The 16845-nt window shown below is 39.5% G+C and overlaps 1 protein-coding gene across 7 annotated transcripts in view; it reads left to right on the plus strand.

The window, feature by feature from the left end:
* TBC1D5 (TBC1 domain family member 5) overlaps nt 1–16845 on the plus strand; it is a 532640-nt gene that overhangs the window by 380945 nt on the left and 134850 nt on the right. For all 7 annotated transcript variants that reach the window (XM_079921169.1, XM_079921174.1, XM_079921170.1 and 4 more), the window contains one exon: nt 9441–9583. In XM_079921169.1, coding sequence (XP_079777295.1) covers nt 9441–9583 — 143 coding nt within the window. The remainder of the gene's footprint in view (nt 1–9440; nt 9584–16845) is intronic.

The following is a 16845-nucleotide window of genomic DNA, read 5'->3' on the forward strand; positions in this document are numbered from 1 at the left end:
GGCGCAAAGAGGCGGTGTATTCCTTTCAGTAGAGTATAACTTTCCATGGCAGTATAAACCTCTAAAGTAAAATAAACAATAATATAGAGCATGACTTCTTAATTTAAGGTCCATGGATCAGCTAAACTCCTGAAATGGCTTGCACATGCGTATGTGCGTGGATGTGTATATATTTTAGGGGAGAGGGTTCATCAACTTGATTGAATTCTCAAAGGGGTCCACAACTCCTCTCTAATTATATAGAGAATAGAATTTACGTTTCACTATTTCATGCTTTCCATAAAGCTTTGTAAAGAGGGAAGCACACCCATTGCCACTGCCTCTCAATTGTCTCCCTTTAGACTTCAGAACTACCTGAGAAAGTAATGTTGTGAAACTGAAACTGTAGCTGGTTCTAGACTAGCCATGGGCGTAGGCCGAGCAGCCTTGAGTCGGTAAAGAAAGACTGAATGAGAAAGTGAACACTGGCCAGGCAATCTAGGACGAGAGAGCACTGACCTGTGCAAGAAGCCAAGCCACAAGCTCTGCAGCAGAATCAGCCCGGAACAGTCAGGACTTGGTCAGTGACTGCCAACTCCCCTGTTTTTGCCTACTTCCAACTCAGGACCAAACAGAGAAAGCTAATATGCTCCCCAAATCAAGCACAAATGAGGCTCCTCTTCTGGTCGGCCCAGCGCCATCCTTATAGCCTCCAATCAGGCAGACCTGAAGCCTTCTCTGTGGTTCACCAATAAAGCTTTCCCACTCCCCTGACTGCTTTTGATCCTTTGCCAAACACAAGTGATGGTAGCTGATTCCCTTGCTATAGCAAGCTTTGAATAAATAGCCTCCGCTTGCCCTTGTTTGGGTGGTCTTCCTTTGTTTCAACTGTGCATGGAGATCTGAGAGGTTCCAGGGAAACTCCCTTATCCTGAAATCTCTCTTCTACCAGGTCATCGTGGGGCTGGTAGTAATGATACCATTGGGGCAGACATCTCTTACTGTTTAGCTCTTTATCTTTCCAGGTAAAACATTTTAAATGCATGTTTTCTTTTAGAGACAGATCCGTCTGAGCATACTGATAGCGCAGAACCTCAGGGTGAGAATGATTCATGGGTCACACAGAAGAGAAAACACCAAATCGTTGGCCATCCAGCCAGGCTCCCAATGTTGTAGGGCTTCTGCATGGGGAGTAGGAGAGTGCCCTTTTGGGTCCTGGTGGCACTGGGATTCTCTGCCCCTTGTATGCACTGGCCACTCCCCTCCTTGCAGCTAGCTTATTGGCCATGTCCTGTCCCATCCCAACTCTCACCTCGTTAGAGCCGATCACCAGGGAACCCAAGAGAGTCATCAACTCAGGGCTAAACACAGAAGGCCTCAAACTTAAGAGTGTTCGCTCTGCCTTCAACTCAATTGTATGTAACCATCATAGTAAATTTATGTTTAAAAAAATATTGACCTAAAATGTTAACTTTTAAAATGTCACAATTTTTATGGCCTTGTTCTGGCATTTCTTCATCTTGTAATATACTGGGAGTTAAGCAAAATCAGAGTGGCCCAGTTTCTCCTAACCTTTGGAAGGCCTTCTCCCTTTCCCAAATGTCTGTGTCTCTCCTTTTTATTGGATCATGCTTTTATAGTGATGTTTTCCTGGGGGCAAGAATTACAGATACTACGAGAGATAGAACGTTAAGAGAGGTTTGGCTGTGTGTGCCTGGTGTCCCAGCCATTAGATGTTTCATGGCCATTGGTCCACGAAACCAATGAGTAAGCTGGTTAGAAGACCCCCACCCAGGACTAAGGGGATGTGAACAGAAACCAGAACCTCATTTAGTGATTCTCTGGATCAGCAGCGTGAGCAGCTCCAGGGAACTAGTTCGGAATGCAAACAATCGGGCCCCATCTAAATCTCAGAATCAGAATCTGACACTCTGAGGATGCGTCCTAGCAATCTGCTTTTTAATAAACCCTCCAGGCAAGTCTGATGCACACTAAAGTTTGAGACCATTACTCTAGTTAGAAGAGTCATCCAACAGTGTAAGCCTTTTCTCTCCTCCTAGAATAACATTATACGTGGATGCATGGTGGATTTTAGGAGCCCTGACAGCTGGCACCAAAATGAGTGGGAAACAGGGAATTGTCACCTAGTCCATGGCTTCCAAAACTTTAATATACACAGAGATCACCTGTAGGTCTGGTTAAAATGAGGAGTCTGATCCAGTAGGACTATATTGGGGACCTGGGAGTCTGCATTTCTAACAAGCTCCCCAGTGTTGGGGCCGGTCCTAGGATCACATTTTGAAGGCAGGGTCCTAGTAGACTACAGGCCCCAGCTGCAGAGCATCTGAGGTGTAGGCAAGCAGGGAGCCAGAGTACAGGAAGTGAAGGGAGAAAGTCCAAGAGCAAGGGCTTAGGAGGCCTTGATGGATTCCTTCATAGGTGTGATCACTTACTATTCAGTATGTGTGTCCAGGGATCCCTACAGAGAGGAGAGCAGCCCAGGGGAATGTCAGATGAGCAGCTAGGAAACGTATGAGAGATCAAGGCTGCAGGCTCAAGATCAAGAAGATCACTGGTTAACAAGAGCTGACCTGGGAAGGAGGATTCATATTAATTTAATAAACATTTGTTAACTCCCCTACTCTGTCCAACACCAAATAACCCCAAGGAGCTTATGATCTGCTGCAGAAGGAAGAGGAACCAAACCAACCTATCAGTAATTAACCCTTTAGCTGGGATCTGTTTATCAGTTCCTTCCTCTCTGGACAGTGTGATTGGGGAACAGAATAGATATGGAACCTGTAAACATCAGGCCTGAGTGACGCACTTGTCCTAGCCTCCGCACAGCTAGGCAGGGTCGGGGCGCCTTGTGCGATGGCGGGGAGGGGGAGAAGGAAAAGAGGGCCCGAGAAAACCACCCCCAGAAGGTGCTTATAGCTACAGGTAAGCGGTAAGAAGTCATAGAAACCAGGCACCGCTGCTGCCTCTTAGGAAAGGGCTCAGTCTGACTCTCTTCATGCCGTGTGACCGGTCTGCAGACGTGCGGTCTTACGTCCACCCTGAATCACATGGATCCTGATGATATTTCTTAGTTTAGTGTTACACCTTATGTTAGTTCCTCCAACGATATATATGAGTGTATTAGGAGATTTATGCAGAGGAAATTGAAAAGTGTTTTTCAGTGAGGCTAAGATTTCATTGGTATGTGAAATAGCCTATGACAATTTCAAAAAAATAAAGTCGCACAAGGTTTGTTTTGTTTTTTAATGAGTTTCAGATTAGGGAAGGATAGGAGCAATTATTTTTAGGAAGACTGTGTGTGCTCTTTCAGAAAACCGACTTGCTCATAACTCCCTTTCCTGAAGATAAAATGACAGAACAAAGCCTATTTATAGCCTTCCTAGAAGTAAGACTTGTTTGTAGTATAAGTAAACACTAGTATTCACAGAGCCTAAAATTAAGTGTCCCAACGTGACCACCGACCATCCATGAATTCTTCATGCTGTTATTCATAGGTCGGAGTGGCTTCCAAGTAATTTTCTCAAGGAGATGCCCAGTAGCTCACTTGTAGTGGAGCCCAAGTAAGTGATCAGGTAGAGAGATTACTTCTTAGCAGCTTTTACCCCCATGTTCTCTTGAGTCAGGGCTATGATTCCAGCTGTACCCTGGTTGGAGTGTACAATAGGATTCTCAGTAAGAGCACATCCTATTCATACAACTAAATCGATATTGGAGTATGACCACCTTTCAATAGCTTTATTTGAACTTGCTGGTAAATCATACATCCTAAAATTACTCCTCGATATACCATACTTGTAATCCAAATGGCAGGTCTACCTCTGAAAGAAGTGTGTGTTTGTGTGTGTGTGTGTGTGTGTGTGTGTGTGTGTGAGAGAGAGAGAGAGAGAGAGAGAGAGAGAGAGAGAGAGAGAGAGAGAGAACGTTCAAGGATTATACAGCCTCAAGACATGTGATGGTCATCCTCTGTGCCCCACACTCTCAGAGCATCTTGAACCGCTGAAAAAACAGATACACAAGGAAGGCTCTGCTTTCCATTCAGGCTATTTTTGCAAAGGGCGTATTATAGTTGTTCTGACAAAACAGCTTCAGACCCTTGCCAAAGAGAATAAATTACAGTACGAATGGGTAATAATTATTAGGAACTTATTTTTGGAATAAGAAACCTTCCTTAATAAAGGGCTATGTACTGCCCACTGAAAGGAACAGAGAATTTTCCCCAAAGTCAAAAATACGCTTTTAACAGTTCGTGTACTTATCCTGTGGGGGTTAAGTTAGGGTTAACACGTGTTCCCAGAAAGCCAAATTCAAGCTGGCTTCAACCTGCGTATTACAAGGAGCACTTAGAAAGCAAATTTGAGTTCCTTAAAGATAATAACTAATTTGAAGTTGCAGTTCCTTCAGTTTTTGCAGCAGAGTTTGATGGGCTTGAAGTATTCAGATCTTTCTGTAACACATGCAGATCCCAAATATTTTTAAGGAGGCCAAATTGAAATAGATTGAAAAAATAGCCAACAGGCTAAGCATCTTCCAATAATGTATTCTGCAGAGCTGTCAGAAAAAGAATAAACGTGAAATTGGGGGGGGGAAATGATTTATTTTGGCTTCCATCTTTTGTGGCTTTGCTCTCCAAAGAAGTTAGAATTAAAGATGAGAATGCCTTGTGACCCTAATTATAATAACTACAATATTTGGTTCTAATTTTAAGACTGTTTTCACAGAGTTGACCTAAAGGAAAACTCGGTAAATTAATTCAAAAAGAACTGAGTACAAAGGAACCCAGTATAAGAAGAGCCTAAATTCAGTCAAGGGAGGAGGCAGGCACAAAGATGGGAACTTCTGATTTGCTTTTGTTTTTCTCTGACACAAACACAGAATTTGGATTGTGTGTTTCTTCTCTACCAGGCATGGATTATTTAAAAATTAACTGTTAGTTTTGAAAAGTACAAGTGAACAGAAGGCAAAAGACAAAATTAATATCATTAAGCAAAACTCTAACATTGCTCTTTTGTGTTCCAATATGCTTACCCAGTGATCACAGGTTACTCAAGATGCCCCTATAGTGTTTGTTAAATTAAATTGAATATACCTTTTCCATTTTACTTGTTCTTCCAAGGTGGCTGTACCCATATCTCAGAAGAAAAAAGAAATGAAGATCTAGTGTATAAATTGCTTTCTGCGTGTATAACCCACTGCAGCCATGTTGGATTAAGGCTATGTTTATTTAAGCCTCAGTCAAATTGTTTATTTAAACCTCAGTCAAATTGGTCATTTTCATAAGCTGATCAGTAAAAAATGTATTTCTCTTGGTGTTTCCATGGGTCATTCACCAAGCAATAACACCATCAGGAATCACTGATCCCCAGGGGATAACAGCTTAATTACACAGAAATTTAAAACTGAGAATAGTGGCATAAATGCAGACATGGAGACTGTCCTGTCTGTGGGTGGTTTATTATTAAATTTAATACTTCAGAAGGTCTTTTTGGTTTGTGTAGATTTTAATTACTAAGTAAGTCTGGTAAAAAATGAATTATTGTATTATCACAAATAATACAAGGTATAGGTTACGAGCATTGCAATCTGCAGGTGTAACATACATAAAGCAAGATTAATAGTATCAAGCAATTAAACTGAAGCTAAAAGAAAGGTTTAATGCTACCCTTAAGTGTAACTTAAACTCTTGCTAAATATTTTTAACTGCAATAAAAGCATGTTAATTTTAGGAATGACTTCTTTACAGGACCTCATTTCTTAGAATAAGTTTTCCTTTCTAGGAATACAAAAGCATACTGAAATTGTCTCTATTGGTAACTCATTCCATAAAGAACTGATTTTTTTCTTGGTTTTTAAGCTCAATGAAGAAAGTCCAAAATAGCACAGGAAATTTTGTGTGTGGTGAATATATGTATGAACTAAACCCAGTTGGGATAAAAATGATTAAATTATTGATAAGGTCATTGTTGGTCCCAAAGCGTTCCATTAGTCATACAGTGTGCGCCTTAAATATTTTGAGAATTTGGCCTTAATTTTCCTATAATTGCAGATAAAATAGAGGAAACTATATTTTGCTTTAATGTAATATCCTTGCATGTACAACTTATTAACAGTTTTATATAAAAGAAACTTGCTAGGCACCTATTAATGAATTTTTTCCTTCTGTGTTTCTGGGTTTTTTTCCACTTCCTGAATTATTTTTATGCTGCCATTAACCAGATGAATTCCTGCATTTCCAATTTAGCCACCTTTCCTTGTCAGTCGTGTGACAGGTGGCTTTACAGTGAGTTTAACAAGACCTTGGTAAACACGTAAAGCACTTAGCAAAGTGTACAGAGCTCTTTACAGAGAACTTTCTGGCTCACGCTCTCTCTCTCTATTTCTCTCTGTGTCTCTTTCTCTCTCTCTCTCTCTCTCTCTCTCTCTCTCACACACACACACACACACACACACACACACACACACACACACTCTCTCACACACTTTGGTCCTTGCCCTGGAATTATTTACCAGTGTACTTGGCAAGGTGAAACTTCAAAACTAAAGCAATGTAAAATATTTATAAAGCGGCACATCACAGATTACACATTAAATATAAAAGTACTGAAGACGTACATTCTGTGTGATTTTGAAGGCATGTTTTATTCACTGTAGATTGCTAGGTGTCTTCAGTCCCCACTCCTGACAGCTCTGCGGTGGCAACTGCAGCACATATGTATCTGCAGGGTGGTTTTTGAAGCTAAGCTAACACAACCCCAAATGGCAGGAAAGCTGCAAGAGAAGGGGTTTGGGCAACAACTGAGCATTTTGTTATAGAAATAATAGGAATATAGATTATTTCTGAAAAGTAGACTCCTTTGTTTTCTATGCATTATCTGTGATGAAACCAAAGATGTGATTGTCCATAAGAAAATGAGAGGAATTTGAACTTTAAGGAAGAGGGATAAAGATAGCATTGTATTCTCATCTGTGGTGTGTATTAACCTTCATTAGTTTGGGGTTTTTTTTTTTGATAAATGATGTTTATTGTAATATGATAGATGTCACCTTTTTTCAAAAGGCATTTTGCTTTCAATAGCCTGGAAAACACACAGAAAAAATTTTCTCTACACATAAGAAGGCCTAGCAAAAGCAATGTCTTTTGGGAAACAGCAGCAGCAGTTACCAAATGGGCTTATTCAGATAAGGAAAGCATTAAAATAACCTCCAGAAGGGAAGGGGCCACATTCAGGGCACAGTATTGTTTTATGGGTGTGATCCTTGAGTTTTGTACTGGCATCCAGATTTGAACCAGGAGGAATCACTTAAATGTCAGAATTTGCAGTTTTCAAATTGCCAAAATTTGCCTATCTGTCAAACCAAGATAATTCTTATTTATTTACTTATGTTTTTCAGCGTTACTGAGGTATCATTGACACATAACAATTGTAGGATATTTAGCATACGTCATTGTGACTTGATGTACGTGCACATCGTGAAAAGATTCCTCCGTCTATTTAATTAACGTAGCCATGATCTCACATATTTATCTTTTTTTTTTGGTGAGAACATTTAAGTTCTTTCTTTCTTAGCAAATTTCAATGATACAATATAGTGTTACCAACTATGGTCACCATGTTATACATTCGCCCCTCATCAGTTTTTTTCATTGATGAATGTTTCATCAGTTGTGTCACTTGGATAACTGAATAACCATGTTCTAAGTGATTTTAGTCACTTACTAATGCAGATAGAGATAGTTATCAGTTTAAAGGTCCTTAAACAGGTCCCCAGATGGTCTAATCCAGGTACTTTTTGCTTTGCCCATTCTCTGGTTCCCCGAGACTCTTTGCAAGACCAGTTAGTTGTTTGTAATTAAGAAGAGCAACCTGTTTAATTTAGGGATATTTTGGTACTTCTTAAAACAGTAAATATTAGCATTTATAATTTGAAAGAATTAGAAGTGTGTGGAGAAATAATGTTTCATTCTAAACCACATAAATACAAGCATATTAGACAAAATATACATATATATATTTTGTGTTAGTCACCTCTCATATATTAGCAGTGAGGTAAGAACTGAAAGGTAGATAAACATTCTAAGCAATACTGTAACATTTTTTTTAAGGATAAATGTCATTTAGACATTAAATTTCTTCCTGAAAAATTGAGTAACATAATTTAAGATGAAGTTGAAAATAGTTTATTCTGTTGATTAATTTGGTAATATGAATAAAAGAACTCAAATATTTGATCATATGGTTCCTAATAAACTGGGATGCGTATGTGTGATTATACACTATTTTGTCACAGCTTTTTGATTCCTCCTTAAATGTAATACTCCCTGAAAAAAAAGCAGTATTTGAATTTTTTTTTTTTTTTGGCCTCACTTTAACCTCACAGATGGTTATATTTGGTTTTGAATTTTGCAAGGAGGTAATATCTCTTAACTAATTTTTAAAGAATCTCCTCTATTCTGTACTATTTAGTGGTACTAGAAATTTAGAATTTTTGAGTCTTTGCTATGTGCCAGAATCACACAGATTTCTAGCTGAAGTTCCTAGAGGAAGGCTTGTGTAAGGAAATTATAGCCATATATATAAAATTAGAAGTAAATGGATAAAAATATATCAAAGTGAATTATTTTAATTTTCTTGTAAGAATTAGATATAAATAGCTTAGCATTGGCTCAGAGTCTGAGGTGTTACTATTTATGATATAGAATTAGAGACAGACCTTGTTTAGTATTCCTGTTAGCTTTTTATGTCTGCTCTGTAGCACCAGTGTTCGTTTTCCTGGCCATAAAACTGACTGTGTTTTGAAAACTACCCCTAGAAAGATAACCTCACTGATAAGGTATATCTATTCTGAAGTTAAAAATTAAGTATCATTATATGTTTCATTTGAAATAACTGTCTGCGCTTGACAAAAACAGATATCTTTTGTTTTTTCCACATTTAATTTTAAAATGAATATTTTTACATAGGAGTGAAATGTGAGAATGCAGTTTTCTGTTTGGCTGTAGTAATTTGTCATATGACCATTTGCAAAAGTCTAGTTAACAAAAAAAAGGTCAGTAATAATATAAAATTTTGGAATATTGTTATTTTTTAATTCATAACCTCACGTATGAGGCAACTATCAAACTGCATTCATTTTTCTCTTTGCCTTTTTGAGATTTGTGATTTCTAATACATATGAAAGATTTCTACCCTTCTCAAATATCATACTTGTGTTTTATACATATAGGAATAAAGTTTAGTGATTGTGGCCTAGTTATAAAATTACAAAACTCATTTGAAAGCTTAAAACTTGGATTTCACTGTATTATATTTTTGATATATAATATTTGCTCGGTGTGATCAGTTAAAAATTATAATTTTTTCACAGTCACAGGAGAAAACGATTCCTCTTTATATTACTCTCAAAAGTACTATTTTCTGAATTTGGGTTTTGTTTCTTCCCAGACGGTGGGTACGGCTGCTGTTTGGACGAGAGTTCCCCCTGCAGGATCTTCTGGTGGTCTGGGATGCCTTGTTTGCAGATGGCCTCAGCCTGAGTTTGGTTGATTATATCTTCATAGCCATGTTACTCTACATCCGAGATGCTTGTAAGTGTTAATGACCTTGCTGACATTCAACTAAGTGGTCCTGATTTTTTAAACTGTGTTTCTTAAATATACTTTATCTTTTATTTTGAATTACCATACCTATATTTTTATAGTAGGCAGTATATTGAAGTTTCAAAGGAACATACTAAATATGCTTTCTGTTAGTTAACCATGTACATATTGGGAGATGTGAGTGATTTTATATTGAGAGAATTGGAATATTCTTCAGAACCCTTTTTCTAAAGACTTTACTCCTGCTTTAATCTCCTCATTACACACATTTGTGAAACATACATATAAAAAGCCAGTATTTCAGATATGTTTAGAGCTCCACCTTCTGACAGGTAGGGAGTATTCAGGAATATTTATCAGGAGCTTGGAGCTGTTTTTATAGAATCTACAACTTGCCAATAAAAGTTAAATATTACATTTAAAGATATTTTAACTTCTTCTCAGTTGTATTTTGGCCAAATGTATTTCTCAGTGGAGTGTCAAATGGCAGATGTATTCCCACCTCATCCGATCTACCTTAGGGTGCTTGCCGAGCTGGAAAGCCAGTGCCTAACCCTTTGGAATGGTCCGATAATCCTCCGCTTGAAGAAAATAGCAAAGCGTGTTTTAAATTTCAAAATACCTCAAATTGTTTTCCTTCTCAAAAAAATAACCACAGTTCACAAAACCAGATTTGTAAGCCAAAATATAATTAGGAGAGATTGCACAAAGGGATGATGAAGTAGGAAATAAAAAACTACCATAAGAGTAGGACTTTGTCAGAAGAACATAAACTATTTGGAGTCATTCATAATCTTGACTGTTAAATTGCTGTGTGGTTCTCTTTCTGTGTTCATTAAATGCCGGTTGTGCCAGATGCTGTTGTTATGCCTCTGGTAACACTAATAATATCCTTTAAATTTTAGATTATACTTTCTAAATTCCCCCCAAATTACTTGAATGAGTAAGTGACAGGAGCACCACATTTTATCCAAAACTTGTGGTCTTCTTCTGTTCCTTGAAGGTCAGATAGTTTGGGTATTGACATACAAAGTGAAAAGTTCCTTCTTTCTGATTCAGAGCTAAACCGAGAAGAACATGGAAATCATAAGGGGAAACATCTTGGAAGAATGTTTGGGTAGATTTGAGGGATACTGTTGATAGATTTTAGAATATTTAATGCTAATCTCCCATTTAAAAATGGTATGATTTTTATAGAATGTAAGTAATAAAAAACAAAAGGAATGAGAAGCTGCTTTTATTTTTAAAAATGCTTTTGGATAATATTTTCACAAAATTTTCCAATTCAAACCACTATCGAAATGTATTCTGATTTTCTGTAGTCTTAAACATTTGAATATTTACTTTTTTCTTACTTCGGTGCATCACAACTATATTTTTAATTTAATCACCCTGTTTCCTGTGCTAAGATCTACTTTTAGAAATTAATTTAATAAAACTTGCAGTCTTTGGCAGCTGAAGCCTTTGTACATTTTTAATCCCTGCTCTGATGACCTTATAAAACACATAGGCAAAAGTGAAAAAATGCAGGAGTAATGAAGTTGTTTATTTCAATATGAAGTCCAAGTTATTTAAGTTTGCTTATTTAAACCCATAACAGTGGATGAGATTTCCTAAAAATAGGATGACTATATATTAAGTATTTAAGGGGCACTGCCCCTGTCCTCAGGAAGTTTACCAACTAGTAGGAAAGACTGACGTCATTAATTTCAAACTGACGTGTCTGGAACTGTGGCTGAGGCATGGATGGGCAGCATGAAAGTTTACAGCAGGGGCACCGAGCTCCCCTCCGGGCAGGCTGTGTGACTAGAGAAAACGCTATAGATGTTGGCGAGCGAAATAAGGGATCTGCGTTCCAGGCAGAAGGAACAGCATGAGCAAAGAAGCTATGGAGGAAGAGTCAGCTTAATGGGGGTGCTGTATGTGTGTTTCTGCGACTGTCTGGTATCCTGAGGGTGCAAAGGGAGAGTGACTAGCAGGTTATGAGGCTGAAGGAGTCAAGAGAATTAGATCGTGATGAGAGTCCTTATCCTGGAGGTGACAGGAAACTGCTGAAAGGTTCAGAGCAGCAGTGTGGGCAGTGTTAGGTCACTCTGTCAGCCGTGTGGAAATAGACTTGAAGCAGACAAGACTGGAGCAAGGACATCAGATAAAAAGTTATGACCATAGTCCAAGGGAAAAACAGTGGATTGAAGAAATCTTCAGAACTGAAGTCAGCATGTCTTGGGGATTAAATCGAATAGGTGAGAGAGAACAGGAAGTTCTCCCTCATGAGCCCTGGCTTGGAGAGCTGAGTAATCTGTACGACTTGGAGAGGAAAGAGAAGGATTAGCAGGTTTGGGGAATGGGTATGATTGAGTTTGGGCCATGCTGAATTTGAGATGTCTGTGAGAGATCAGTACCTGAAGATTGGAAAATAAAGCTGTCAGTGTCAAGGCTACAGATTTATTTTTGCAAATGGTGAATAGGTGCGTGTCCCTTAAAACCGCAACAGTGGATGTGATCTTCCAAGAATAGAGGGACCATACATCCCAGTTTATATGGAACAGTCTCAGTTTACACTTGCTAATCAAGAGTAATAGTTATTCATACTGCCTTCTTTCACTCTCAGAGGCATCCCATAGAGATCATAAGAATTATATGGTCAGTCTAGCTAAGGTGGGTGCTTACAGAAAGAGAAAGTGGCAAAGGTATTTAATATCAGTATTTAAGAGGCACCAGAGAAGGAAGAGCTTGTGTTGTAACCTCACAAAGCTGTTATATGAGCGAGGGAAGTAACAGGGGTCAGGAGTGCTGAGGTACAGTAAGGTAAGGCTGGAAAGGTCCACCTGTGGAGGGACAGTCGTTGGAGACCTTACCGAAGTGGATTCAGTGGACTGGGGGAGCAGAAGCTGGATTATGGTAGGTTGAAGGATAACTGGACAGCTCAGAACTACAATAGCCTTTTCTACAGTTTTTGTTGTTATTTTATATACACATTACATTTTCAACAAAAAGTCAACTAAATAAAAAAGAAAGAATGCAGAGAGAGCATGTGCAGAGTAATCTTTAAAGAAAGTCAACAGGGAAGGAAAGAAGAAAGATGTAACTAGAGGTCGGTGTGGGGACCAGGAAGGTTTGATGGCTGCCTGTAGAGGGAAACAGGGCACCTGGAGGTGGGAGAGCTGCGGAGAATTTCTTTCTTAGACCAGAGTCTGAGCTCCTCCTTCAAGGGTCAGCGCTAGTTTTTCCCTCCTGTTCTGTGAGTAGGATTTATGAAAAGTTGAATTTTCCTGTTTTTCTGAAGTTTTTACCGTTTATGATTTGTTCTTCACACCCACTCTTCTACCCGCCAGTGAGAGACAGAATTTTGTCTCTCTTGGTTTGCCTACTGTATCCCAGCATCTAGAACAGGGCCCAGTGCATAGTAATCCTCCTGACACATATTTTTTGAGTGAAATAATTGAAGAAACAAGGGCCTAGACTAGGCAGTGGCGTGAGGTCGGGAGTCCTGTGGAAGGAGGCACCAGGCAGTTTTCAGAAGTAGACTGGTTTCTAGGAGAAGGTGCCTGATAAAGGACGAGGCGAGACTGTCTGCTGTGAATGGGGCAGGGCAGGGCTTGAGGGGAGTGACTGGGAAGCGCTGGGGAGGTGGCTGCCCAAGACCTAGCATGAGCCCGCGAGCTGTTGAATAGCCTGCAGAGACATGTGGGCAGTGGCACCCGGTGACGCTCACCGGGCAAGACCCAAAGAGGCAGAGAGCGATTCAGGCTTCAAGTGAGGCCCACATCCGGCTGAAAGGAGGCAGGAGGTGGGGGGCGTTGAGTACATCTTAAGAGAGAGGTTCAAGATGTGTAGGGAGAGAAGTGTGGCCAGGAAGAGACTGCTGCAAAATCAGAGTATCAGGGGATTTACAGGGAGCATGCGAGAGCTGAAAGCATCAGAGGTTGTGGTCAAACGAGAGGACGTGGAGCAGTTCTCGGTGTGACCAGGGTGGTCAAAGTCAGTAAAGGGGGGAAGGAAGTCACTGAGGAGATCAAGGGATTGGGAAGGAGCTGGGCTTTTTGTTTGGTCCTCGCTGTTGTGGCCTCTCCCGTTGCAGAGCACAGGCTCCGGACGCGCAGGCTCAGCGGCCATGGCTCACGGGCCCAGCCACTCTGCGGTATGTGGGATACTCCCGGACCAGGGCACGAACCTGTGCCCTCCTGCATCAGCAGGCAGAGTCTCAACCACTGCACCACCAGGGAAGCGCAGTCACCTTATTTTTGTTAAAGGAGGCAAGAATATACAATGGAGAAAAGACAGCCGCTTCAATAAGTGGTGCTGGGAAAACTGGACAGCTACATGGAAAAGAATGAAATTAGGACACTCCCTAACACCATACACAAAAATAAACCCAAAATGGATTAAAGACCTAAATGTAAGGCCAGACACTAGAAAACTCTTTAGAGGAAAACATAGGCAGAACACTCCATGACATAAATCACAGCAAGATCCTTTTGACCCACCTCCTACAGAAATGGAAATAAAAAAAAATAATAAACAAATGGGACCTAATGAAACTTAAAAGCTTTTGCACAGCAAAGGAAACCATAAACAAGATGAAAAGACAACCCTCAGAATGGGAGAAAATATTTGCAAATGAAGCAACTGACAAAGGATTAATCTCCAAAATTTACAAGGAGCTCATGCAGCTCAATATCAAAAAAAAAAACCCAATCCAAAACTGAACAGAAGACCTAAATAGACATTTCTCCAAAGAAGATATACAGATTGCCAACAAACACATGAAAGGATGCTCAACATCATTAATCATTAGAGAAATGCAAATCAAAACCACAATGAGGTATCATCTGACACCAGTTAGAACGACCATCATCAAAAAATCTAGAAACAGTAAATGCTGGAGAGGGTGTGGAGAAAAGGGAACCCTCTTGCACTGTTGGTGGGAGTGTAAACTGATACAGCCACTATGGAGAACAGTATGGAGGTTCCTTAAAAAACAAAATAGAACTACCATATGACCCAGCAGTCCCACTACTGGGCATATACCCTGAGAAAACCATAATTCATAAAGAGTCATGTACCACAACGTTCACTGCAGCTCTATTTACAATAGTCAGGACATGGAAGCAACCTAAGTTCCATCGACAGATGAATGGATAAAGCAGATGTGGCACATATATACAATGGAATATTACTCAGCCATAAAAAAAAATGAAATTGAGTTATTTGTAGTGAGGTGGATGGACCTAGAGTCTGTCATACAGAGTGAAGTCAGAAATAAAAAAACAAATACCGTATGCTAACACATATATATGGAATCTAAAGATAAAAAGAAAATGGTCATGAAGAACCTAGGGGCTGGACAGGAATAAAGATGCAGACCTACTAGAGAATGGACTTGAGGACATGGGGAGGGGGAAGGGTAAGCTGGGACAAAGTGAGAGAGTGGCATGGACATATATACACTACCAAACGTAAAATAGATAGCTAGTGGGAAGCAGCCGCATAGCACAGGGAGATCAGCTCGGTGCTTTGTGACCACCTAGAGGGGTGGGATAGGGAGGGTGGGAGGGAGGGAGACGCAAGAGGGAAGAGATATGGGGATATATGTATATGTATAGATGATTCACTTTGTTATAAAGCAGAAACTAACACACCATTATAAAGCAATTATACTCCAATAAAGATGTTAAAAAAAAGAAAAAGATTACATGCAAAAATAAAGGTTAGGAGATAAGGAAATATAATCCTATTATACTCCTATAGTATAATATAATCGTATTATTACTCCTGTAATAGTTTAAAATCGCGCTGCTCTTCTCACACTTTTTTTAGTGACTGACTTCATACTGTAAGTCACTCATGTGGTCCCCTCCTTCCCCTGGCCTTACCTACCTAAATCTTGCTCCTGTTTTCACACCTCGGGCAAAGTAGCTTCCCCCCCCCCACCCAAACTTCCCTGATTAGTCTAGCCCTCATTGACCTCTCGCTTTTACAGTCCTATAAGGTTTTAATCAATGCTACTCAACGTAGCACTTAATTACACTCAGTCTTATATTGTTCTTTCCTGTGAGTGTGTGCCTCATTTTCTCAACTAGACTGTCAGCATCTCAGGACCAGGGCCGATGTTACAGTTCTTCCTGGCCCCTCAAAGCATTTGAAGCGTCCTCTCGTTAGTATTGGGGGTGATCTCAGACAGAAGGGCGTTCTGGAGACCTGGGGTGAGGGCATGGATTCGTGTGCCATCATTGCTGAGAGGACAGGTACCAGAAGCTGTTTTCAACGTGGCTTTTGTAAAGAAAGCATTGTCTACTTTTAAATTAAGTATCTCAATTTTTTGCTTCTTTTATTTATTTAAATTTTTATTTTGTTTTTTACTAGTATCAAAGAAAAACATTTTCTCTAATTTACAACGTAAAATGCCTTTTATTTGTTTTGTAAATTGTATTAATAGCTAAAACACTATAATCAAATCCATTTAACAGTAGATTTTCCTAACCATCTCGCAAATGTTTATTGTCTCTTTTAATTGACTTTTCTTTCTGAACACTTTGTAAATGGAAAAGTTTCTTTCGGGCACTTCTGTCCACTTCCTGCCTTGTTTTTTCAGCAGCATCAACGTGGCGCTGCACTGTAATTTTCCTAGGTTTTCTGTAGGGGTCTCCTTGGTCATTTCTCAGCCTGGCCTGGGATGGCAGTTATGTCCTCTTTGTGGTTTAAAACATTGCTCCTTTTTATTTCATTTTAGATCTCCCCTTACTCCTCAGCCATTATCTGTCTATCTGCCAGTATTTCCATCTGTCCCACCCCGGAATTTCTGTTTCTCTATTTTCTCGTTAAGAGCATGTTCAACATTATCCTGATGTCAAAATGCAGTTAATTTCAACAATAAATTGAATGTATCTGTCTTGTCTGGAAAAGCTTTACCCAACCTCAGGGACTAGGAATAAAGACTCTCCCAAATCACACAGTGATGTGCCACAGAGTTTATATCTAAGCACAAACGGGGAGTCTTATTTTTGAAGGAATGTTTAAACAGTTCCTGACTGCCAGCTCTCTTTCCTCTCAGACATTAAATATTGTCAGTTATTTTTATGACCATCTCAGATGTAGATATTAATATACCCTTTGGGTTACACGTGTACCATTTATATTACTTTATGTTTTTAGCCTGATGTACCAGAATAGCACGTTGTCTTTTTTTTTTAATGTTTAGATTTTTTTTTAATAAAGCAGGCTGTTTTTTGGAGAATTTCTGGCTCACA

This window comes from Stenella coeruleoalba (assembly GCF_951394435.1).
Source record: "Stenella coeruleoalba genome assembly, chromosome: 5".
In the NCBI taxonomy this organism is placed as follows: Eukaryota; Metazoa; Chordata; class Mammalia; order Artiodactyla; family Delphinidae; genus Stenella; species Stenella coeruleoalba.